This window comes from Pleurodeles waltl, chromosome 2_2 (genome assembly GCF_031143425.1).
Source record: "Pleurodeles waltl isolate 20211129_DDA chromosome 2_2, aPleWal1.hap1.20221129, whole genome shotgun sequence".
Classification (NCBI taxonomy): domain Eukaryota; kingdom Metazoa; phylum Chordata; class Amphibia; order Caudata; family Salamandridae; genus Pleurodeles; species Pleurodeles waltl.
The window spans coordinates 878,708,456-878,735,294 of record NC_090439.1 but is presented as its reverse complement, the minus strand read 5'-3'; the positions used below and the strand labels follow the sequence as shown (position 1 = coordinate 878,735,294).

General features: G+C 45.5%; 1 protein-coding gene across 2 annotated transcripts in view; it reads left to right on the top strand.

Annotated features, from left to right (window-relative positions):
- Positions 1 to 26,839, top strand: part of RNF19A (ring finger protein 19A, RBR E3 ubiquitin protein ligase) — a 482,643-nt gene that overhangs the window by 375,394 nt on the left and 80,410 nt on the right. For both annotated transcript variants that reach the window (XM_069220555.1, XM_069220556.1), the window contains one exon: positions 26,057 to 26,270. In XM_069220555.1, coding sequence (XP_069076656.1) covers positions 26,057 to 26,270 — 214 coding nt within the window. The remainder of the gene's footprint in view (positions 1 to 26,056; positions 26,271 to 26,839) is intronic.

The window sequence follows — 26,839 nt, the reverse complement described above, 5'->3', positions numbered from 1 at the left end:
GATATCGTTTCCTTTACTCCGAAGAAAAGCTTGCACTCAAGAAGTAATACCTTCATGGTATGTGCCTTACTGTAGGTGGAGTATTGGGTTTTGTATGCCTGATGCACATTTATATACATAAAATAATAAAATTTTGTATCCCTTCTACTATTAGCAACTCCCTGGGAGTATCGGTATATTATCTTCTTTCTGTTATAAGAGGTATTTTATAGAATCCTCCTATGAATCATGATTTCTAAGAAGAGTTTCTTGTTCTCCTTTATGTTAATAGAATAATATCCCAATGAAGAAACTATACTACACTAATACTTTATACTAAGTCCTTCTTTTACTTTCAAACAAGGTAGCTTTTGTCTACATTGTTTGTTCAGGTGTGTTTGCCATATACTTCTGATATTCAGTGGTAAAACGTTTTCTACTTTTGCTAGACTTGATTCATTATAAACCCGACGGTAACGATCTGTGGGCTTTGAGACTTTATTTGTTTTGGTCTTAAAGGTTTACTTGCCTAGCTGTCACAGGTTGGTGTACATTCTGCACCTTTATCTAAAGATTTGTATATTTTCGACATGTCCTTTGAACATTATTCTTTTAATGTCCCAGCCTTGTCACATTATCATGGTTCTCCATTGAGATGTAGGCTCTTGGATGAGTCCAGTCACTCATGTGTACAGAGTAATTAAAAATCTTCACTCTGTCAGAGTTGTTCTGATGCGTCTGCATTATTATTTAAGATTTCCTTCTTTTCTTAAGGGATTTACCCTCTTATGGGGTACTCTTCTGTTCTTTGAAGATGTTAATGTTCATAGTACATGAGAGCAATAGGTGTTGCCAAATTACGTCTACTTGTGGTTGAAGACTTTTATTTCCTTATTAAAAGATTGTTGCTCTTCTAGGGGACAACTGTTTTCATCATTTGACTACCTCTAGTTGTTTGTGCTTTATGCTCACATTTTGTGAAGTGTTGTCTTTCGAGGGAATATACAAAATCAGTCTTATTCTTTTTCTTACAGAATCTTTTACATTTTGTGGTTTAAATATGGAGACCTTTCTAGATCTTTGGTAGATGGGTTTCCGTTCATATAGTAGGGTCATGTACTATCATTGGTCTTCGTTAGACAATTGAGTCTTTTGTTTACCTACTATCTTATTCAGCCGTATGATACTCCTAAGCAATATGATACCCACTTTAGGTACCATTCTGCTATATCAGTATTGTCTGACTAATTACTCTGTGGTTTCCTAATATCTAAATATATAAATTTTCTTTTGTCGCTGCATAATCGTTTATTTTCCCCCGATGTCAGTATATATATTGGGGATATCCTAAATGTATTTGTATTATCTCTAGTTAATTGTCCGAGGGAAAAGACTGCTTAGATGCTAATGGTTGCTACTGTTATCTTCAACATCTTTCATAAGTGAGCATTTTTAGGCTTTTTCCACAGGAGAAGTACATGCTCTGTGTTTGTGGGGTAGGTCTGGTTAGAGTATACCTTTATATGACAGAGGCTCTGCTCAATGGCAAGGCCTGCTGCTCCCTTTTACAAAACTGTCGCACAAGCAGTTCAGGTCTGGATATAAGAGCAAATACATTTATCTTCATTGGGTCATTTGTCAAAATTGTCCTTCTGTCATGGGTAGCGTTTTCCCCATCTTTTCATTGTCTTTATCTTTCATTACTGTGGTCCTTTCCACAGTTCTTATGAGCTGCTCATGCATGGGTTCGTATCGCATTAACTGTGCAGATAGTTTTGTATTCATATTGTTGGTTGACTGCTGACACAGACAGGTCATACTATCATGAATAATTTTATTCCCATGCTTTTTAATGTCTTAAGACTCTGGATTTACTACTTGTGGCCTCTTACCTGTATATGGTCACAGAAATCCGAGGTGACTTGCAATACCCTTATATTCTATGATTGGTGCTACTTTATTTGTATATTGCTGTAGCGAGATAGTAAAAACAGGCTAATTTGCATAAAAAGACTGCCTCCTTATGTTCCTTTAAAATCAAACCACTAGAAACATACTACATTTTTTCAAAGACATGTGACATGCTCAAAACATTGTTTGGTTTTTCTATGCTCTCAATTTATGTAATAACAAAAACTAAACAAAATAAATATGAGGGGGAAAAATGAGGATCTGCATAAACATTTTTACCAAATATAATACAGTGTTAAATAGTAAAATGATTGATTCACCAAATTGCCAGGCATATTGGAAATAGCATATTATGCCCTTGGACATCACATAAATTGACCACATAATCGTTGACTCCAATAATGTAACAAAAGAGTGATGTCAAGTGTTCTTTGATACTTTTTGACACTAGGCAAAGTTATGTTACTCAAGTAAAAACTGAAATAAATAACTGACTGATCAGTCTGTTTTGGTTACCACCCATAATGAATTGTGGAGTGAAATGTCCTGGATACAGCTGTGATCTATTTGGCATATATGTTTGATTGCAGCCATCATACATTGTGTCATAATACAGCCAATATTCTTAGAAGCCAAACTACAAAGGCACAATGTATCCAGCATCGAGGTGCATCATATTGTATCCAGGTAATTCCATCCTATGCCAAGGAAGCACTTCATGTCCCAAACACTAGCATCATACTTCCAGACACAGGCCCAGTTGCCCAGGCACCCATGTACAGTAACAGTAATCTCAAATGCCCATTATTCAGAGAATCAAGGTATCAAGGATGCTTAAAATTACCTTATACTGACTCCTATACCTATCTACAGACTCATCAGCCCCAGCAGTGTCCTCTATTTAGGAAAAGTTTTCGTTTGCCCAGACATAGCTACTTTGCCTTCCCCCTCTCCTTACTTTTGCTTTGATTTTAGGTGATTGAATTTGGGTGGATTTTTGCTAGTACGTCTGCTGCAGCATAATATAGCTCAGCTACGATTGTCTGGGGATAAGGGTAGAAGGGGCTGAGTGAGTTCATGTGCACTTGAGTCTGTGAAAAAGGTCTGTTGTGGCAGTGGCAGAGCCACAAAATAGATAGGTTCTGGTCTTGGTGTTGAGTGAGCCTTGAATCAAAGAAATACTTCTCTGCCTCTGCTCTCACAACAGGTGATGTGGCACATTGGGTAAAAGGAAAGCTCCCTGTTTCCCTTTCCAGGCCACCCCTCAGGTATGAATAAAATGTTACTGAATGTCGTAGTAAACTTGGTTCTCGTAGAGGTGTTTGTGATGTGCGGTTTTCGGTTTCAAGTGTAAAATTTGAATGAGCTAAATTGTCTCCTCTTTTGCTTCTTCACAAATGTATTAAGTAGATGTTGTCAAAAGTCAAATATTTAGTCTTTAAAAGCAGAGATCATTCAGAACCCCAGTTGAAAAACATGCCTGTAATTCAATTTTTATCCATTTCTAAATTTATGATATGTATAGTTCCCAAAATCATCAGCCTTCAACTGCTGGACAGGAGTAATGGGGGAGCTGTACATAACATGCCCTTTTCTCCTTGACCTACATGTGAAAAATAAATACCTTATCTGCCATTCTTTACCAGCCCCATCAGTTTCCCTGAGTTCCATTCAACACCTCCCACCCCCCACCCTCCAAGCTGTGCGTTCTGCTTTCAGTCAATGCAGATAAGTAGAGCTGCACTGACAGGTTCTCAGAGAGCTCTGACAGCCTGACCTGGAAGGCCTTTCTGACATACCAACAGTGGGTATCAAGTTGTGTTATCAACTGTTGCTGTAACTTAGCAGTGAGTTACCAGATTAAGAAACTGATGTAAACAATAGAAGTTCCATACATAACATATAAAATTATTGATGGGTACCAGTGAGTTGCAGGTATGTTTTTCACCTAGGAGTACTGAGTGACATCAAATAGACAACTAGAATGTAGATGTTGTCACTCTTAACCTCAAGGTAAAAAAAACATCTCTGTAATCCACTTTTTACCCATCTATAATGTTAGGTTATATAGGAGCCCCAAGTCACCTTCCCCTGCATTCAGCAGCTACACAGGAGTAATGGAGAGGCCATACATAACGTGGCCTGTCCTAATTTAAAATATAATACGTGGTTTCCTGCCACCCACGCCCACCACTACTCTCTATGCTTTGCTTTTCTTCCCATCCAGTAGCTTTGCTTCCTGCTTTCTAGAGCTGCTCTGACAGGCTATTTCAAGAGCCTTGCTAGTGCAGTCTGGAATTATTTTGACTAGCAACAGCAGTTAACATGTTCTGTTACTCACTGGTGTTGTGTTATAGCATTGAATTACTGGACGCACTAGAAACTTTAACAAGGGACTACATATCCCAGACTGCTTGGAGGCCCCAAGAGGCGGCCACTTTCACCAGCACCTGCATCCACTTGATCAGACCAATGAGCACTATAAAGGGCATGAGCCGTGCCTGGGCCAAGGGTGGGCCTGTCGGAGCCCAGAGGAGGCTGGGCCACTCCCCTAACATTTAACTCCTAGTAGGAATCATTGATTCTTGTTTTTATTATTGTATCCTCCTACAGGTTGTATCATTGAACTGTCTATAGAATACTTATCCACCAATTACAGTCCTTTGGGTAAAAGGAAAGAGGGTGGGGCAGGGGCGCTGTTAAAAATTAAGCGGAAAAGACATAAGCATGCAACTAATAACTGTGTTATGGACAGAATTGCAACCTTCTTGGTGAATGCAAAGAAATGTTAACCTCTTCCCCAGATAACGGCCCCAACGAAACTGGGGGCGAGTGCTCCCTAGTAAGGAAGGGGTCACAAGAAAATTGCTGACATATTCATAAGACGCGGCCAACAGGTCACAGCCACTCCAGGGCAGGGGGAGGGTAGGAATGTCCTTACCCATGCTCCCTCATTATCAGCGAAGAGCCACCACTAGATCCTAGTGACTCTCTTCAGTGTAGAAACCGCTTTAGCCCTTTAATAAATATCTCAGACCCACATGACGACCCCAACTGAGGCATCAGGGTGGGTGGGTGGGTCAGTAGACGTAAATGTGTATTCAGCCCAGATGAATGCACAGCACATCCTAAGCATACAAGATTTAAAGAGGAGGTGTCAGAACTAAAGTCTATGGCTAATTCCTTAATTGCTCTAGTCAAGCAGCTCTTTCCTTCAGACGCCACGGCCATCATGAATCATATCCGTAGCCCAATGCCAAATCTATTAGGTACCTCGATGAAGCTGCCCAAATCGCCAGCAGCCAGTTGTGCTGGCCAACCTTTAGCTGGTGCCAAGATCAAGAATTCCTATCAGCCTGCTCCTCACAACAGCTTAGGTGCAGGAAAGGCATCTGATGCCTGCTACCAAATCCCCAAATTCACAAGCAACACTGTCCCTAAATGTACTGCACAGCCCGCCATTGACCGGTTTTAATCTAAAAACACTGTTCTAGTGGTCAGCGTTCCCGAGCTACACCCACTGGCACAAAGGGAAGGTGGAGATTCTATCAGAAATGATGCAATTCATTGGATTCGCCACGTAAGAGGCTGCTACTGTGTAATATGTGAGGATATAATTGATGCGGTCAGAAGGCCTGATCCAGGCACACGCTTTGACATGCTAAAATTGACATTTAGGGACAGGAGCATGGTTGATAACCTGGTGGCCCTTGGTGCAAGGATAAGTGCTCCAGGGCAATCCTGTATCAAGTTCAAATACCCTAGGCCACCTGGTCACTAGGAGGCTTTCCCCACTCATTGTCCAGCAGGTAATCTATCTGCTCTCAGTGAGAATGGTTGACTTGATGTACCATCTGAAGCACATGTTGAACTACCCTCCAACTTACATAAAACTGTCCCTGGTCTGGCTGTATGTCCCCCAACATTGTCACCACATTGTCCTCTTCCTAGCAGATTCCACCAGACTGCCCATGACCCATTGCACAACCGTGATAACATTGTACTCTCCCTCTCACAGGAACATCACTTACCAATCCAAGAACAGACAGCCAAGCATGAGAACACCTCATCTAGGGTTAGGCCAGCTCCCCTAGATGGATACCACCACTCAGCCCAGGACCTGCTGGACAATAGTGATAACGATCCCTACCCCCTCAACCAACTCCACCTGCGAAACCAATCTCCGGTACCTAAACCTTCAGATATCACGCCAGTGGACAGGGCGGTCCCTCCAATCGCTGGGGTACGACTTGCCTCATGGAGGGTGGCAGGTTTGAGATCTATCCTCCACCTCCCGTCCTTTACCTCCTTCATTGAGGTACATAATATATGTCTTCTCCAGGAGATATAGTCGACCGATCTACTCTTTCGAACTGGCTCCTCACATTTTTATATCCCTGCTTTGCCCAGTATCAGGGGCAGGCTTTCCGGGGATTTAACCATTTGGACTAGAACATCACTAAACTGGCGCATATCACAGCTATCTATTGATTCCCCGACCTGTTAGGTCTTCGCCTATCATTCGGGACAGACACAGTCATTTTTAACATCTACACTAGAAGGGTTATGGGGGTCCGGTCTCCAAAACCCTCTGTGCTCTGGAGGCATATTTGCAAAACTGTCCCCAGCAATATAAAATCATTGTGGCAGGTGACTTCAATGTCACATTTGAACCTCTTGACTGGGATGATCTTGGGTCCACGCACGAGGAAGATCGGGCATGGTCTATCCCTGCCCTGAATATCCCGCCCATCAAAAGGTGGACGCCGGTTGCTGTCCAAGTAAAATCATTGACTATGGAATTTGGACTCTGGGCGCATAACGGCAGGATCAAATCAGATGCAAAGGGTTGTCACACATATAACAAAATGAACCATGCCAGTAGAATTGATTTCTGTCTTGTTGACATAAGACTATGGCTCCTGGTCATCGACATGATAGTTATTCAGAGATCTGAAAGCGATCATAACCCTCTTTCAGTCCCTATGTCAGCTTTGTGTAACCATTTGTCCATGATTAACACCTCAGTAGTAGCACCAGAGGGAATTAGTCTGGTTAATGACAAACTTCACCTAAAGTGGAATAAGGTTCTGGCTCGACCCGTGCTTATCACTGCCGCTAACACCACCTTGAGGACCACATTGATGGGCTTAGAGGCGGGTCCTGCAATCCCCAATGAGGAAATAAGCTTAACTCACACCTCATGCTTCAAGGGTGTTGCGGCCCACTTCTTAGTAGATATAGCTCCTGATGGCAAGAGGCTTAAGGTTAGGCATCGCTGGTTTAACAAAGAGTGCCGGTCATCAAACAATTATCTAATCCAAGCTATTAAATCTAAGGATATAAACGCCATTCTCTCAGCTAGAAAGTCTTACAAGTCAGCTGTCTGCAAAGCCAAGCGTGAACTAGATAACAAGTGGTGGGCAGCACTTAGTGATACTGTTTGGAGAGGAACTGTAATGAGTTCTGGTCCTTGGCAGCGCGCGGTTAAGAAAACAGCAAATTGAACATTACAACTAATATTGCCCCAAAGGACTGGGTACACCATTTTAGTGGGTTGTACTCTTATGACCATGATAGTACAACTTCTGAACTTAAGGATCCTTGTTCCAATATTACTTTAACACCCACTCTTCCAGTGCTGTAACTGTTCTCCCAAGCGTATGTAGCATATTCCTTAGGTACTCTAAAGCGTGGTAGGGTACCTGGCTTGGTTGGTGTTCCAGCAGACCTATTCTTAACCAACATTGCAATCTGGTCAAGATATAGCGCCATCATAGCGAATGCAATAACACCTGGGGTGCCAATCCCCTAGTCCTGGAAGGGGGCCATTGTTGTTCCAATTTTTCAAAAGGGTGGACAGAGCTCTCCCCACTAATTATAGGCCAATTAGTTTAATAGATTGGATGCAGAAAGTGTTCTGTCACTGCCTCTTGGGCAAGATTCAAGACTGGATGATTGAACACAACATCCTTAGTCCCCTCCAGGCAGGTTTTCATAAAAAAAATGTCTACCATTGAGCAAGCCCTTCGATTTTTGCTTTTATGCTGGAAAACAGTTTTTTTTAGCAAAGGGAACCTGTATGTTGCTTTTGTGGATTTGAAATCCGCATTCGATCTAGTACTCCGTAACAAGCTGTGGGAAGTCTTTTCCCTAATGGATATCCCCAAGCACATTCTTGTACTGTTAATTCGGCTCCACAAGGGTAATTATGGAAGTGTCAGGTGGGATGACAAGGGGCAGCTAGCTAACAGAATCCAGGTGTCAAGGGGTGTACGGCAATGGTGTGTCCTTGCCCCTACCCTTTTCTCCTTGTAGATCAATTATATCGTCCCCTCTCTACTCAGAGTGAAGGCTGACACACCATCATTAGGCACACAGAAAATTCTGGTCTTACTCTTTGCAGATGATACACTCCTGATATCCAAGACCCCAAGCGGGTTACGGAAACACCTCACGTGCTTTGGGGGATTTTGTTCCACTCGTGGACTTGAAATCAATGCTTCTAAAACGAAATTGATGACTCAATCCCCACAGATCCTTCAGAGGGAAGTTTATTCTCGAGGGTACTCCACTTGAAAAGGTGGGCACATTTAGTTACCTGGGCCTAACGTTAACTGAAAAATGTCTTGGAAATCACATATTGCAAGCACTAAAACTAAAGCAAACCACAGGGGTTTTAATGAAGGATTTTTAACTCTCGTATACCAAACCAGTACTGATTGCGTCTTTGGACTACCCCAGAGCTTGCCTCCTTTACTGTAGCCCTGCAGGTCATTTTAGAAGCTGACCATTCTCATAGTATCCCCTGGCTCGGACACATCAAGGGGCTACTTTATTCGCTTGGGCTTATAGAACTCTGGGATTCTCCAACTACTACCTCCTTTCCTTCAAAAAGCGACCTCAAAAAATTGTATTGGCATATGGCAGACTCTGAAGATCTGGGTTTGCACTTCACTCTACACTATCATGTGTTTTTGCCAACGTAAAAGAGACGTGCAAATATGAGGCTTTCTGGGACATAATTACGGTGGCAAGGTAAAGGAAGTTGTTCTTCCAGTTCTGCATTGGCACCTTGCCACTAAGATTACTTACCAGTTGCTGGTCACATGAAGAAACAACCATCTACCCAGCTTGCAAAGCACCCATAGAAAACCTCCCTCATGTCTTATTTGTCTGCCCTGCATACGTTGCCTTTCGTAGGAAATGGCTGGCCCCGGCTTGTAGACTGCTGGGAGTTCGCATGTCCGACATAGCCCTCCGAATTCTCAGATCAGACACTTGCCCGACGTTAGTGATTGCTGTTGCCAAGTTCCTTGGGGCAAGTTAAATTGTCAGAGGAAAATGTTTATCTGTATAATGGTTTTAGCAAGAATGGATCATTTCACTCTGGGAGTGCATTTAATTGTATTAGTTTATCTAGTCACATGCATTTGACATAATTAATATAACCTTGTGTATTAATTTACTGCTGCTATGTGCATTTATGGCTCTTGTGGCCGAACTAAAGTTCTCTTGACTGACTAACTGAATTACTGGATTTATAATCCAGTCATGCACGCTAATAACTCTCTACTACGAGATCTATGCAGAACATAAGGACACATTGCAACTTCAGGAGAAATAAGTCTGTCTCTTGAGCCCACAAATGTGAATGTTAAATTTCTTAGTGCAGGTTTGTGGAACAGAGGGGCACTGCTGCATCAGAAATCAAAAGAGACAAAAATGAATCACAAAACTTCCCACTGTGCAGCAGCACAGTTAAGTGATATGCATCATAGTAGAAGTTGATAAATAACTAAGCCAATGATTTTCCTGTCACAGTTTGGAAATGTAGCATAAGCCTCTAGTCCTCTAAGTGCTTAATTCAGAGTACTCTCCTTTCCCCACCCAGTGCTAACAGTGGTGACCGAGACCGCACTTCTGGTTTGGGGCAGCCATCTGGGAGAAGTAGAGATCAGAGGCCTATGGTCTCCAGCTGAGTCCCAGCTTCCCATCAGCCTTCTGGAGCTGAGCGCCATCCACTTGGTGTTGAAAGCTTTCCTTCAAAGGAAGGCTGTTACAGGTACTCACAGACAGCCCACTGCTATGTGGTATTGTGACAAACAGGGCAGGGTGGACTCACAGACATTGTGCCAGGAGGCCTTGTACCTCTGGAAATGGCTGGACTGCCAAGGAATTTCCCTGGTGGGGAACCTCCTGGCAGAATCCTTGAATGACAGGGCAGACAAGCTCAGCCGTCAATGCCTAGAAAATCATGAAGGATAGTTACACTCAGAGGTGGCACAGGGTCGCTTCCACTAATGGTAAGAATTTGACTAAATCTTTTTGTCACCGCTGAGGATGCACTTTTGAGCATTGGAGTTTACAAGTCGTCTCTCGCGCAGACACATAAACCTCAAGTGGAAATCAAGTATATACTGTATGCCTTTCTGTAGATACCACTTCTCCCCCAAGTTCTCACGAAGATCAGGACTGACCTAGCCCAAGTCATCCTAGTGGCTCAGGATTGTGACAGTAGAGTATGGTATTCAGAATTTGGCCTTGAGCATGTCTTCTAATCAGGATGTGCCTATGGGAGAACTTGCTGTTGCAGCAACAGGGCAGGGTTCTGCACCCAGGCCTTCGTATTCTTCAACTTCATGCTTGGAGACAGAGCAGTGACAGCTGAACGCATTCGATCATTCCCTGGAAATGGTTGGTCATTTTGCCAGCCAGGCTTCCCTTGGTGAAAACTGTATCGTTGGACAAATTTGGAGATTGGTGCAGCACCTGCCAGATAGACCCCCACCAAACCAAGTTATTGGACTTGCTGTTATTTGCCAGAAAGTTTTGGCTCTGGGCACAGTTAAATATTATCATTTGGCCTTCTTACGCCTACCAGATCAGCCTTCATTGTTTAAACCACTGGTTGTGATGGGATTTATGAAAGAGTTGCAAAATTTGTTTCCACCTTCCCCCTTTGTCATGCCACAATAGGACCTTAATCTAATCCTGATTTAGCTGATGTGCACTCCAATCGAGCCACTTCATAGCTATTCCTTGCAGCTCCTCAGTATCAAGACTGTGTTCCTCATCACCTCAGTGCAGTGTGTGAGCGAGCTTAGGGATTTTTGTGTTAATCCACTGTACACTTCCTTCTTTCCAGACAATCTGGTTCTGTGGACACAGGCCTTCTTTCTGCTGAAAGTTAACGTTGTTCCAGGTCGGCAGAGCATAGCCCTGCTGACGTTCTATGCTCGACCTCACCCCTCTAAGGAGGAGGAGAGGCTCCATCGCTTGGATCCCAAAAGGGCACTGAGCTTTTACATTGATTGTACCAAAGAAAATTGGTTGGATGATCAGCTCTTTGCAGGGTTTTCTCTGGCAAGGAAAGACAAGGCAAAGCAGAAGAGAACTGTCTCTGATCGGATAGTGCTTTGCATTAAAATCTGCTGCGCACTGGCCAAAAAGCAGTTTCTGGAAGGACTGCATGCTCATTCTACTAAGGCCAAAGCTGGTCCCACTGCATATTAGCACTTTGAGTACTGCCCTAGACATTTGCCAGACAGCTACGCAGCCATCCCTCAGCACATTTACGAAGCACTATTGCATTGACAATCTGGTTCTCACCTGCATTAAGTCATCCTGTGACATCCTGGCGAGTTTAGTGGGTCCGTTGTTAACCCACCTCGCCATGGACGTGTTTACATGGAAGGCACAGTAATCACCAGTGCCTCAACAAAGAGGGGAAGCTGTGAGCTGCTGGGACGCCTTTGAGCCGTGTTGGAGCCGCCTGACTCCAAGATGGTGGAGCCAGACCGTTGGGGGGCCTGTCTCGCTCCTGAACACGGAGGCCTGAGAGCGGTGCACTGAGAGTGGGCCTTTACGGACCGTTCCTGGGAGAGATCCGCTCATGTCGACGATCTGGACTGGCGGCGCTCCGTGGCGGGGCCCTGTGGTGCTTAATTGGCGGCACTGTGACTATCGCAGGCGGTAGGAGGCCGGCCTTGCTTCCCAGGGGCTGTGGGCCATGCCCACACGAGGCGGCTGGGGCCCAAGAGAGTGAGGAGAAGCATTGTCGCTGGAATTGGAGGTAGGGTGTGGGGGAACTGGGGGATGTGGGGCTCACGGCCCTTGGATGGGCTTGTGAACAAACTGATCGAGCAATTCAAACCCTTACCCAGAAATACAGCACTGCTCGCACTGAGTGGTGGTGGACAGAGGCCCTCCCCTGACCCCGCCCCTCCACATGTTTTCTGCCGGGACGTCTTATCCCAACAAGACCAGGAAAGGTCCAGAAACAATACATGAGAGACTCCGCAGTAAGCACTGGCACACATACTAGGAACTCCTCCTCTGCCCTGCAGTAGACAGTAACTCTGGATGGGGGCCCCTCCTCCCTTCTTACTTCCTGGAGTAATTGTGCAACAGTGTTGCAGCATCCACCCACCCGCGGTGGTGGGTGAAGTGACATAGTCCTGGACAATAGTAAGGTGCATGGGGACAGTGCTCCTATGTCAATAGTTTTACCCCCAAATCTAGGTCTCCTTGTAATGCACTGGGGGGTCGCAGAAAGATAGGAAAAGATAAACCTCAGAGGGGGACGCAATCTAACAAAATAGTGCAGAATATCATTCCTGGTCAAGGAACAAGTGACTGAGGGGTGGAGGACCCTCATAATGTGGAAGACAGACCTCAAACACAGGACACACATGAAATCCTGGAAGCCATACGCAGCACCAGATTAGCGCTTGAGGGTAAAATGGACACAATGGCCATAGATATTTACAATTTGAGATTCGACCTGTACAAAGTAGCAGAAAGAGTCATGTCCACGGAAGAGGGAGTAGTTGAACTTCAAAATACAGTCCTAACACTTCAAGCCAACATGGAAATGCTCCAAGCTGAAGCAACACAAATGACAGCCGTGTCGAGGACGCGGAGAGATGTTCCTGAGGAATAACCTGCGATTCCTTGGGTTTCCAGAGAGGGAGGAAGAACCCTCGGCCGAGCTGTTCCTGGTGCAAAGGAATCCGTAAGTGTTGAAATCAATCTGACTGTCACACTTTTTCTCAATTGAAAGAGCGCATAGAACTCTTGCACCCCACCCCAAAGTGGGAGCTCCCCCACGGGCAGTTGTGGCCTGAATGTTCAATCATAGGGACAGAGATGTGATACTCAAGCACATTAGAAGAGCTGGTCCCCCCCCCCCCCCCCACTATGAGGACCGGGAGATTCATATCTACCCAGACTAAAAAGTCCAAGATCTACGTAACAGTTTCCTTGGATTCAAGCGTAGGTTAACGGAGCATGATATTCAGTATAGCTTGATCATCCCGGCCAGACTGCGAGTGCAGTATGTGGCAAAAGTATTGTTTTTTGAGACCCCTCGTGCTGCAACAGATTGGATGGACTAATAGGGCTGAAACAGACTCTACCTGTAAGGAAATGCCTCCCTTAGCATGGTTACCCCCTAACATTTTGCCTTTTGCCAGTTATGATTGAAAGTGTGCTGTGACCCTGCTAACTAGGCCCCACCACCAGTTTGTTCCCTAAACTGTACCTTTGTTTCCACAATTGGCACAGCCCTGGCACACAGATAAGGCACTTGTAACTGGTACCCCTGGTACCAAGGGCCCTGCGGCCCGGGAAGGTCTCTAAGGGCTGCTGCATGTATTATGCCACCTTTGGGACCCCTCACTCAGCACATGCACACTGCCTCACAGCTTGTGTGTGCTGGTGGGGAGAAAATGACTAAGTCGACATGGCACACTCCTCAGGGTGCCATGCCCTCAACTCCCTGCCTGTGGCATAGGTAAGTCACCCCTCTAGCAGGCCTTACAGCCCTAAGGCAGGGTGAACTATACCACAGGTGAGGGCATAGTTGCATGACCAGCAAAACCTTAGACATTGTAAGTGCAGGGTAGACATAAAGAGTATATGGTCTGGGAAGTCTGTCAGTTATGAACTCCACAGTTCCATAATGGCTACAATGAAATATGGGAAATGTGGTATCAAACTTCTCAACACAATAAAGGCACACCGATGCCAGTGTGGGATTTATTGTAAAATATACCCAGAGGGCAGCTTAGAGATGCCCATTGAATACCAGTCTGACTCCTAGTGCTAGGCTGACCAGTTTCTGCCAGCCTGCCACAACCAGATGAGTTTCTGGCCACATTGGGTGAGGGCCTTTGTCCCTCTGTGGCCAGGAACAAAGCCTGTACTGGGTGGAGGTGCTTCTCACCTCCCCCTGCAGGACCTGTAATACCTGGTGGTGAGCCTCAAAGGCTCATGCCTTTTGTTACAGCACCCCAGGGCATCCCAGCTAGTGGAGATGCCCGGCCCTCCGGCCACTGCCCCCACTTATGACCGCAAGGCCAGAGGAGATAATGAGAAAAACAAGGAGGAGTCACCTACCAGTCAGGACAGCCCCTAAGGTGTCCTGAGCTGAGGTGACACCTGCCTTTAGAAATCCTCCGTCTTGGTTTTGGAGGATTCCCCCAATAGGAATAGGGATGTGCCCCCCTCCCCTCAGGGAGGAGACACAATGCGGGTGTAGCCACCCTCAAGGACAGTAGCCATTGGCTACTGCCCCCTGACCTAAATACACCCCTAAATTTAGTATTTAGGGGCGACCCTGAACCCAGGAAATCAGATTCCTCAACCTGGAGAAAGAAGGACTGCCGTCCTGAAAGCCCCGCAGAGACGACAGAGACACCAACTCACTTGGCCCCAGCCCTACCGGCCTGTCTCCAGACTCAAAGAACCTGCACAACGACGCATCCGACGGGGACCAGCAACCTCTGAGGAATTCCCTGAACCTAAAGGACCAAGAAACTCCAGAGAACAGCAGCACTGTTCAGAACCTGCAACACCTTTGCAACAAATAAGCAACTTTGAAAGAGACTCTCCCTTCCTTGCCAGAAGCGTGAGACTTCACACTCTGCACCCGACGCCCCTGGCTCGAGTTCAGGAGAACCAACACTGCAGAGAGGACTACCAGGCAACTCCAACGACGTGGACACCCTGAATCGACCCCCCTGAACCCCCACAGTGACGCCTGCAGAGAGGATCCAGAGGCTCCCCCTGACCGAGACTGCCTGATAACAAAGGAGCCTGACGCCTGGACCAAGCACTGCACCCGCAGCCGCCAGGACCGAGAGGAACCACCTACCAGTACAGGAGTGACCAGCAGGTGGCCTTCGTCCTAGCCCAGTCGGTAGCTGGCCCGAGAAGCCCCCGTGCCCTGCCTGCCTCGCCTAAGTGACCCCGGGCCCCTCCATTGCTTTCAATAGCAAACCCGACTCCTACTTTGTCCACTGCACCTGGCCGCCCCAGTACAACTGAGGGTGTGTTTTGAGGGCTCGTGTCTCCCCGTTCCCCCCGTGCTCTACAAAACACCCCTGGTCTGCTCCACGAGGACGCAGGTACTTACCTGTAAGCAGACCAGGACCGGAGCACCCCTGTTCTTCATAGGCGCTTATATGTTTTGGGCCCTCCTTTGACCTCTGCTCCTGACCGGCCCTGTGTTGCTGGTGCAGAGACTTTGGGGGTTGCCTTGAACCCCCAGCGGTGGGCTGCCTATGCCCAGTAGACTGACTGTGTAAGTGCTTTGCTTACCTGAGAAACCTAACCAAACTTACCTCCCCCAGGAACTGTTGATTTATGCACTGTGTCCACTTTTAAAATAGCTTATTGCCATTTTAACCAAAACTGTGTGTACTACTGTTTCAAATCAAAGTTCTATACTTACCTGTGTGAAGTACCTTGCATTTTATGTACTTACCTCATATCTTGAATCTTGTGGTTCTAAAATATAGTAAGAAAAGGTATTTTTCTATATAAAAACTATTTGCCTGGAGTTAAGTCTTTGAGTGTGTGTTCCTCATTTATTGCCTGTGTACACAACAAATGCTTAACACTACCCTCCGATAAGCCTACTGCTCGACCACACTTCCACAAAATAGAGCATTAGAATTATCTAATTTTGCCACTATCAACCTCTAATGGGAACCCTTGGAATCTGTGCAACTTCCTACACTACCCAATCGTAATCTAACTGGTGACCCAAAGGAAAGATCTGTGACGTGCAGAGAACTGCAGAACTGAGAGGGGGGCAAACCTACGGAGAAAATAGTGGTTTTGGACAACGGCACATTACGAGCAAAATCCAGTCATTTAAAAACAAGAAATCTTTTCTCACTGCTCATATTGACAGGACATGCACAGAGAGGAGGAGAATGGAGGACTTGATAGCCAAGGCTGAAGTTGTAAAAGGCAGGATGGAACTTAGTCGCAAAGAGTGACTTGAAGGGCCGACATGGGAGGTACTGATGCAGAATTCGGTCCCAAAGACAGTTTTTCATAAGGACACCACTAGACATGCAGCAGTAAAAACTGCAGGTATTACCAGGGGCCTGGCTTATGCAAGGTGATGATCCCTCATTGGGAGTTAGCGCCGGGTGTGGGCTCGAGCACTCTGGTTACTTTGTTTATCTAACAGTTTCATACTACATATTGTTTTGAATTAAAGGGCAGGGATTACTACAGTGGGGTGGCACTTGCTGCCCTCCTGCTTACTGTTGAGCTGGGAGGGGTGGGTGGGTCACTGTCTGCGGGAGGGTGGTGTTGGTATTGTGTGCTGGCTTTTTTGTTGTTAGTTTGAAAGCAATGCTTATGTTCGTGAAGCTAGGGTGTTGGGTGGGGGGTGTAACTGACCTTGCCGACATGCCACTTACTAGTACTTTGCCCAGGGGTTGTTTACCGCACCACCAAAACAAATGTTGAGTCTACAGAATGATTACAGAATTATGACCTGGAATGTTTGTGGGTTAAATAACTATGTCAAACGTAACAGAGTGTATGCTTATCTGAAAAGGTATGGGGTATTCACTTTGCTTCAAGAAACACACTTGTGGTGTGAGTGTCTACAGTACCTACGAAGATGTCGGAGGGGCCAGTTGTACGCCACCTCGTATTCTGGTTTCGCGAGAGGGACTCTGATATGTGTTGCTCCGGGGGTCCCATTTAGGCGTACTAGGACTCTCAATGATGAGAAAGGCAGATATACACTTATTGAAGGCACACTTGATGCCCACCCTCTGAGTATAGTGAATGTATATGCTCCAAATGGGGATGACTGGGAGTTCTTTGAGGGGGGATGCTGTGACAACTTCACCTTTCCCCAGACACAGGGATCCTAAAGGCAGCAGTTTTAACTGTGTTTTGAATGGCGAGTTAGACAGAAACCCACCACGCCTCGGCACTAAGCCAAAGGCCACAGCAGCCCTGAGGATGTTGCAGAAAGCTCTTGGGCTTATAGACCTTTGGAGGAGTTGGAACCCGACAGCCCAGGCCTTTTCCTGTTACTCTCCGGCAGCCGATACACATAGCCGCTTAGATTATGTGTTTACACAAGCATCAGAAGAACACAATATTTCTGGGGCCAATATCTGGGGAGGTACCTGTCAGACCACTCACCACTGCTGGTCACATACTTGCATCATGTTCTGCCCCCTCCGAAACCACTATGGCGTCTGTGTGCACCAGCGCTTAAAGATCCGGTCTTTAGAGAACAGATTAAACAAGGACTTATAAATTACTTTAGAGACAACTGGGGATCTCCTGAGAAGAGGACCCTGGAATGGGATGTGATTAAAGTAGTAGTAGTAAGAGGAATTTGTATATCAGCATCAAAAGGTATAAGACACGCTTTGGAAAAAGAACTGACCCTACAAGAAAACAAATTAGCTGAGTTTGAAAAATCTCTATTGACAGGGAGCATAGAAAAATCGGAGTGGAATATCCAACGTCAGAAGGTAGGAGAGCTATGGGACCGGTTCGACAAGCATAACTGGTCGGTCGGGGTCGGTGGTATGGGGACGCCTACTGGTGCGCATTATCAGGACTGAACACTAACGTCAGCCAAACCTAGAAATGCGAGATGAGCAGGGAAAATTAGTACACACACAACAGGCTATTAATAAGATATTTGCTGCACACCTACAGAGAGTATACACAGACGATCATGGAGTAGCAGCGGTCAGGGGCTGCGCAATTACATGCAGATGGTCCCGCTTCCGAGACTGACCCCGGAGTCTAGCGGTACCCTAGAGGCACGATCGGTCGGTCGGAACTCTTGGAAGCCATAGGAGATTTAAAATCGGCAAAATCTCCTGGTACCGATGGATTCCCGTCCAAATTCTATAATCATTTCTCTGAAATGTATGTAGATAGGCTCCTGGCAGTCTATAACGAGGCGTTGGAGAGGGAGGACTTGCCTGAATCCATGAAAAAGGCCCTCATAGTGGTGATACCAAAGCTAGACAAACATCCTGCCGAGCCGGGTGTCTACAGACCCATTTCAATGTTGAACGTAGATCTCAAGGTGCTTAGTCATGTACTAGTGACAAGGTTGCTGCCTCTTCGCCCACATTTGGTTTATGATGACCAGTCGGGGTTCATTCCGCGCAGAAATACTTTGCGTAATATTCGCCGACTGACTCATTTCATCCACTCCCTACAGAGGGAGGATGAATATTATGTCCTGGCCTTTTTGGACATACAGCAGGTGTTCAATACCATTAGTTGGAGGTATGTCTGGGAAGTTTGGAAGCTTTGGGCCTGGACCCACAATACACTAAATGGGTAAAACTTCTCTATAAGAACCCACAGGTCATGGTGCATACAGGCCGCACAGTCTTGGCTGCAATTGAGCTTCAGAGGGGTACCCGTCAGGGCTGCCCTTTATCGCCCCTGATCCATGCGCCTGTAGACTCCGAGGTTGGGGGATTCGAGTGGGAGCTCTGGAACATATAATTTCCCTCTATGCAGACGATGCATTAATCTATATGCGGAAGCCAGCGGAAGTAGTCCTGAGGCTGTTGACGGAGCTTGAGGCATTTGCAATAGCCTCTGGCCTCACAGTGAATCAAACAAAATCTTTCCTTTTTCCCTTGGGCAGATTGGTTGGCACCTTGGAGGAATGACTCCCACGGGTAGACTTGCCTTGGGTGCCGAATGGAATAAAATACCTGGGAATGTATATCACTTTTGACGAAGCCTCCCACTATGAAAAGAATATGGGCAGAGTGATAGGCGGCTTGCAGAGATCTATCCAGTTCTGGAACACTCTGAGATTATCCATGATGGGCAAGATTGCCCTTATAAAAATGGTGGTGCTGCCGAGTTGTCTGTACATTATGCAAGGTACTTTCTATGAGAAACAGCGTAAGACGTTCCGCAACTTGGATTCCCTCTTGGTGAACCTACTTTGGAACGGACAAAGGAGCATGGTGAGTCTTGACACACTGTGAAGAGAGGATGGGAATGGGGGTCTTAAATTACCAGACCTGGAGTTATACTATCTAGCGGCACAGATGCAACACACAGTGAGTTGGTTTGACCCGAACTGGTAACAATCCCTCTTGAATACAACAGACGCTAGGCAATCACTGGGACTATCATCGAGGGGAGACGCTTCTGACCGCCTGCCCCGACTTGAGATGCCTAATGGCGAGGCTGTGGAGGAGAACCGTACAAAGGGTCCTGCAGAAGCACCCTTATTCCCCTGATCTCGATGTGTGGATCCTACCCCATTTTACACGGATCCAGCACTCAATGTCAATAGATCGCTGGCAACGGGTGGATGTTTGACGATAGCTGATTTGTATCCAAATGGTTGGTTTATATCCCTTCAAGATGCTATGGAAACCTTTGTGCTAGGTAGGGGACAGTTCCTTCAATATGCAAAGATTGGAGCCACGGTGAGGCAGCTATGGGCAGCATTCCTGGTCCTCACAGAAACACTCCACTGTTTATCCATGGCCGGTGGGCGTAAATTAGTGACACACTTATACCGATCATTTTAATAGGCTAGACCGTTTAAACAGTTAAAAATTTTGCAAAAATGGGAGTTGGTCGGGGGGGTGGGGGGGGGGGGGGTGAACCGCTCTCCCAGAGGATTGGTCCAAAATCCACGAGGAAGTACAGAGGGTATCGGTCTGTGCCATATTTAAACAAATACAATACAACATAATTCACGACCTACCTCTCACCCAAACGGCTTCACATAATTTACCGGACACAGGACTCCAGATGCCCAAAATTCCTTGATCTGGTGGCTGATTCTTTACACATGCTTTGGTCATGTCGGGAGTTACGTACGTTTTGGAGGGCTGTCACAGAACAAATTAGGGACACCAGGAGATGAGACATTCCTCGTACGGTCAGTGGCTGTGTCCTGGGTTTGCTGCTCCAAGATCCAAAGCGTAGACTTAGCAGGAAATTTGCAGTAGTAGGCCTTGCCGTGGCTAAAAGAAGATTTGCAATTCACTGGATGAGTAATCAGATCCTGACTAAGGATGCTGGCTGGCAGACTTAAGAGAGTGGGCAGGGGTGGAACAAATACATATGAGACAACCAAGTAGAGATGCAAAACTACCAGAACTGCTGCTGGCATGGGGTCTCATGATACAAGAGTTGTCATGAACTGTGGAAGGGGGGCGGCGATCGGGTTGCCCCCCTACACAGTCCCAAGGGGGGGGGGGAGGATGAATGAACAAATGCATTAGAATATATCCCATAGATGAATCCATAATCTTGGTCAATAACCCACTTGGGGGAGAAACAAAAGAAATACTTCGGAAATGAATGGCATTGTGAGGGGTAGATATTCTTTGCACGGGCTCAGGCATGATAGGGGTTGGGGAGGGGGAAGTCAGAAGCATCAGGAGTTTACTTTTTATGGATGTTTAATGCTCCTATTTCTCATATAAGGCAACGTAACAAAAGAGAAACAGAGGTCAGAATGTTGAACTGTGATGCTGTTCTATAGTGATAATCAAGTAGTAATATGAATCATAGTCTGTATGATCATTGTTTAATTCATGATGTACCTGTGTGGAGACATATTAATAAACAAAAGAAAAAGAACAAGATCCTAAGTCTAGGGTTTTGCACACTGCTTTCGATCAGTATTGCTCTTGGGGTTCTGAATCTGGGGACACAGGCATCCCTAAAAGCAATGGACTTCTGCTTGTGGGAGTGGTGCTTTTATAAGCTCCACATATGGAGTGTCAGAATGAAATGGGGGAGTATGATATCGTAGAGTTGATTTGTTGGAATGGAGTAGGGGGAGTAGAGTGTCATAGAGTTGGAGTAGAGGGGAATAGAATTCTGTGGTTCAGTGGCAGAGTGTCATAAAGTGGGGTGGAATAGGGTGGATTGGATTAAAGTGGGGTGGATTGGGGTGGAATCTAGTCAAGTGGATTGGAGTGGGTGGTTTGGATTGGTGTGCTAGACGTAGGGTGGATTGAATTGAGGTGGGTGGTTTGGGGTGGATTAGATTGGACTGGCGTGAGGTGCATTGGAGTGGGGTGTATTCGATTCACTGTATTTGAGTGGGGTAGATTGGAGTAGAGTGGGGTGTGGTCGATAGTGGGGTGGATTAGATTGGAATGGGGTGGATTTGAGTGGGGTGGATCAAATTGGGGTGGGATGGATTGAATCTGATTGCCATGGGGTGGAATGGATTGGCGTGTGGGGGTAGGCTTGATGGATTGGACTGGACTGTGGTGGACTGAGATGGGATGGGGTGGAGTGGTGTGAAATGGGATCAGGTGGATCGGAGTGGGATGGGCTGGAGGGGTGGATTGCAGTGGAGGGTGGATTGCATTGGAGTGGGGTGGATTTGAGGGCGGTGGACTAGATTGGATTGAATGGGGATTAGGGTGAGGTGGAATAGGGTGGAGTGATTGGATTCAGTGTGGTGGATTCAATAGGGGTGAGCTGGATTGGATTGAAGTCGATTATTGGAGTGGGGATGATTGGACAGTAGTGATGTGGATTGAGTGGAGTGTATTATGGGGTGGATTTAATTGGGTTTGAGTGGGGTTGATTGGATTGCGGTGGGGTGGATTGATTACAGAGGGGTGGACTTGATTGGAGTGGGGTAAATTAAGGTGGCTTGGAGTGGGGTGGATAGGGCTGGAGAAGGGTGGATCAAAGTGGATTGTATTGAAGTGAGGTTGATTGGGTGGCGTGGGTGGATTGGATTGCAGTGAGGTGGATCGGGTTGATAGGAGTGGGGTGGGCTAAACTGGAGTGAGATGGATTGGAGTGGGGTGGGTTGGATTATGTTGTACTGGAGTGGGTTGGATTGTACTGGAGGGGGAGGTGGTTGGATTACACTGGACTAGAGTGGGGTGGATTGGATTGAAGTGACTTGGTTTGGGGTGGAAATGCATTGAGATTGGATTGAGGTGGATTGGTGTGGGGTGGACTGGACTGGATTGTAGTGTAGTGGTTTGTGGTAGATTGGAGTTGGGGTGACTTAAGATGGAGTGGGGGTGACTTAAGATGGAGTGGGGGTGACTTAAGATGGAGTGGGGGGTGACTTAAGATGGAGTGGGGGTGACTTAAGATGGAGTGGGGGTGACTTAAGATGGAGTGGGGGTGACTTAAGATGGAGTGGGGGTGACTTAAGATGGAGTGGGATGAATTGGGATGAAGTAGGGTGGATAGGATTGGCGCGGCGTGGGCGAATTGGAGTGGGGCGGATTGTTTTTGATTGGAGTGGGGCGGATTGTTTTTGATTGGAGTGGGGCGGATTGTTTTTGATTGGAGTGGGGCGGATTGTTTTTGATTGGAGTGGGGCGGATTGTTTTTGATTGGAGTGGGGCGGATTGTTTTTGATTGGAGTGGGGCGGATTGGAGTTGGGCAGATTGCAGTGTTGTGGGGTGAGAGGATTGGTGTGTGGTGTGGAGTGGAGTGGGGTAGGTTGGAGTGGATTAGGGGAGTGGTTTGGATTCGAGAGTGATGAATTGGTGTGAGGTGGGGTGAATTGTAGTGGGGTGGATTGGGGCGCCCTGCACGATTATGTGTTAAAGCATCATTTTAGAAATTACACATATTAAAGAACCAGTGTTGCTTTGCAATATTTAGGACAAGATAATTTTCATCTTTTGAGAACATCGCACACCAGCAAAAACAAAAGAAAACATGAGTGCAAAGTGAGAAAAGACTACTTTGGCAAAATAAAAGAAAGTTAGCTATAAAAAATAACTTTGCAATTTTGTGTGTCCTGATGGGCACGTTTTTGCCCGTCACAAGCCTTCTGTTTGCAGGGAATTAGAAGTTAGAAAGAACAAAATAGTACCTCAGTCGCACTGAGATCATCACATTGCCACTGATTACGTTTACTCAATTAGTGCTTCGTCCCTGCTCCACAGAGAGGAACGGAAATGATGCTTGGCCTGCGTTGACGAATTACAAGGCTGTAAAGAAGAGTGCCAACAAATGGTAAGCGACAGGCAGGCTCCAAGCCCTTTTTAGCTAAGTCTCACAAGCGAGGTGCATGCACTTGCAGGGTTGACTGTAACAAGGACAAGTGAGTGGCTAGCTGGACTCGGGAAGCACATGAATGGCAACATCTGTTGTCAAGCACTATGTTAATTGTAGATGGTGCTTGCTTACTTACCAAGTTATCTCCTGCTGGGCTCTTGGAATAATCTAGTCCCATACTAAACACGCCACAATGTGCTAGCTGCAGAAGGAAAGCATGCATGATAACAATATGCACAATATGAACAATATTCACAGTGCAGAATGGTACCCATACAGCAAATGTCGATCACACTAAGACTAAGGTACCTGAAGTTACAAAAGCAGTCACTGTCGGGGTGGGGTGGAGGGGGGGGATAAAAAAGAAGGTCGACTCCTTATGCCCACGGATGGGGCAGTACCACGTGCACCTCTAGAAATCAAGCCCACACAGGTTTATGTTGCAGGAGGGTGCCATAACAATGGAAACGTTTTGCACTGCATCTGTTAACTCTTTGGGGCCACTCTGCTGTGCATACATTGTCACGATTTATTCGCTTCGCTCTGCATGGAACGTCTGTAGGCTAAATTGCAGTGCGATACTGATGCAAATTAAACAGGATTCGCTTGCATTTAGAACAGAAACCCTATGCTTTGTTAGCTATTGGGCCTTATTTAATTCGTCCCCAGCCTGGGGATGGCCAGGGATAAAAGGTGCTACCACCTGGTGTTCTATAAATAGCATCCATGAAGAAAGACGCACTGACCCATAAGGAGTTTATGCATAAATGCACAAATTACGCAAAGGGATACCTTAAAACATGGAAGCTTCCCACTCCAATAAATAAATAAATAGTCTTAGAATTCCTGATTTCTCTAGGTATTCAGTATACTGTTCCTTTTTTTGTCTTCTCATCCCAGGCTACCTAAAGGTAGTCAGAAGGTGAAAACAGGTTGTCACCCATGACTCTTTTACAGAGGCAAATATAAAACATGATTCCAAAACGTGACTACCCCTTGGAAGTGGCAGGTTCTCCTAATTAATGAGGACTGCTCAAGCAGCTAAGCTTTACAAGAATTTCGACCACAGGATTATCCCAGGCAGTTTATTTATCTCAAACAAATTGGATTTGCATAAAATGTACACAACCTCACTTTAAAGAGTCAACGGAAAACATTGCTGTCCTCTGTGCTAGTTCAGAAAATAAACTGAAGATTGTGTCCAACCTGATAGAAATGTAAGGTTCCTGTCAAAATGGTCCCATGCTGACACCCATAGGTTGGTTTTCAGTTTGTGAAGGCTAATTGAATCCGATTTCCAGGCAGCACGAGTGCGCAAATAATGTCAATCTTTAATAAATGTCAGGTTCCAGACACTACTGTAGAGATAAATGTAACATATTTTTAAATATTGTTGATACTAGTTGTCAGATCCCCAGAGTGAGTCAGCTGACTCTAATAAAATGTTTGTGGACCTCATGGAGTTTCAGAAGGTTGTTTGATTCCTCAAAATGAATTACCGTAGTCTCATGAGGAGAGTATTAATGTCCATGCGGTAATCATTAAATAAAATGCATTGTATTATGCGTTATCATTTTTTGTGGTCTCATGTTTTTTTTTATCTTTGATTCCACCAAAATGCTACCATGATAGAGCTCTCCTTTTATGATACGTTTCTGGTATTCATGTTCACACAATAAATGCTGACTGAACAAACGACCCATTCAAAGGTTATTTGTTCAGAAAATACTCTGTAGTATAGTATGTGTAGCGCTTATTACTGTACTAAGAAGCATGATTTATGTTTTGTATCATACATATGCCAGAGCAGGAGTCCCCCCACGCAGGCTGACACACTGGCGGACTGATGTCCTCACAGGGGGCAAACCACGTGGCACTCAACAGAGCAGAACGGGTCACCAGAGGAACTATCCGGGACACACCGCGCGACTAGCACGACCGGGGAGGATCTAGCACGACCAGACGGGATAGTTCTTCATCACAGGCCATAAGCTGAGGGGGGGGGGGAGGGGATAAGTTACATATTAGTTGAACATTTTACACTCTCCATATGTATGCATGGCTCCAGGTATCGGGTGAATTTAAGTGTCATGGTGTCCTGCACATCACTCGTCCGATCGGGCGCCCTAGGCTGATGGGGTTCCCGAATTGGCAGAGGAGATACGGTTACTAATAAAATTCTGGAGAAGATGGGAAAAGCCATGTTAAAACAAAGGCACTGACGCCGATTATGTCTGTTCTGTAACGGGGCGAATGATTGCCAACACTACTACTATGCTAGTTGAGAATTTATGATCGCTGATATATTACTCATAGATGTTGTGTGTGTGTGTGTCACTGTTACCTGCCACGAGTAATAAAATGTGTTTGAAAAAAATATATTGTATCATACATATGCCTATATTGGCTGATTGCATTTGTCCTACACCACATTATTTATTGAGCATGCTAATTTGACGACTTCTGTTAGAGCTGCACACAGAAACCCAACTTTCTTCGTAAAAACCACCTATCGTGTTAGAATAGACTTTAAAAATGAACATTAGTTTAATCCGGTTGATATCTTTCCGCTGGCTGTGTACATTCTGAGCATTTAACGTACCAAGTATTTATTTTAGATTGGGTTGTGTTTTTTAGGCGTTATTAAAAGTACCATTCCGAAGTGTGCTGTCTACATAAACACATGGTTAGAAAAACGATTTTTACATCGAAGAGTTCTCCATTTTAAAATGTTCAAGTCTTCGATTACGACTTTGTAAAACGTTTGTCAGACTAATAGCTAAGCTTAGTATTTGTGATGCAGATAATGTTTTATCCTTTCTTGTTATTTCATTGTAGACACTACATCAGTAGCAGAAGCACGTAATAATCCCAGCATAGGGGAAGGAAGTGTTGGTGGATTGACTGGCAGCCTGAGCGCTAGCGGGAGTCACATGGATAGAATAGGCGCGATCCGAGACAACTTAAGTGAAACTGCCAGTACAATGGCACTAGCTGGAGCCAGTATCACAGGAAGTCTGTCAGGAAGTGCCATGGTCAGCTGTTTTAACAGGTAATGTGTGAAATACGTTTCCGAAGTATTATCAGCCTGTGTCCCTAGTTTGTTTTCCTAGTAAGACATTGATGTGGTTTTGCTTACTTATTTAAATTAAATATTTTTGAATGGCTTTTCCTTTTCCACCCACAAAAACATTGTAGGGAGAGCCAGGTAATCAAACATTCTCCATACTGGGATCCTCTAACTCCTTAACTGCTGTCCCTCCTCAGTGCTGAGCCCCTTTTTGGCTATTTGCGGAAGTTCGCATTTAGGGCTGCATACATTTTTGTCCACATAAGGGTATCTACTCCACATTTGCATCCTTTTTTCTAACATGCTGGGGACTCTAAAGGTACCCAGGGGTTGTTAATTTCCCTGGAAGGGTCAAGAAAATTGGAAAATATAGCTAAATGTTGAGTTTTTTTTAGGAAAAATAGTAAAACAAAAAAAAATTACCTCCAGGCAAGTGTTTGTTTTTTCTTTTCCTGAAAATGGCATCAGTGAACGTTTTGCTGTGATAGTCACCATCTTCCCAGCTTTCAAGAACATGCACAGCTGAATAAAAAACACATATGTTTTCTACA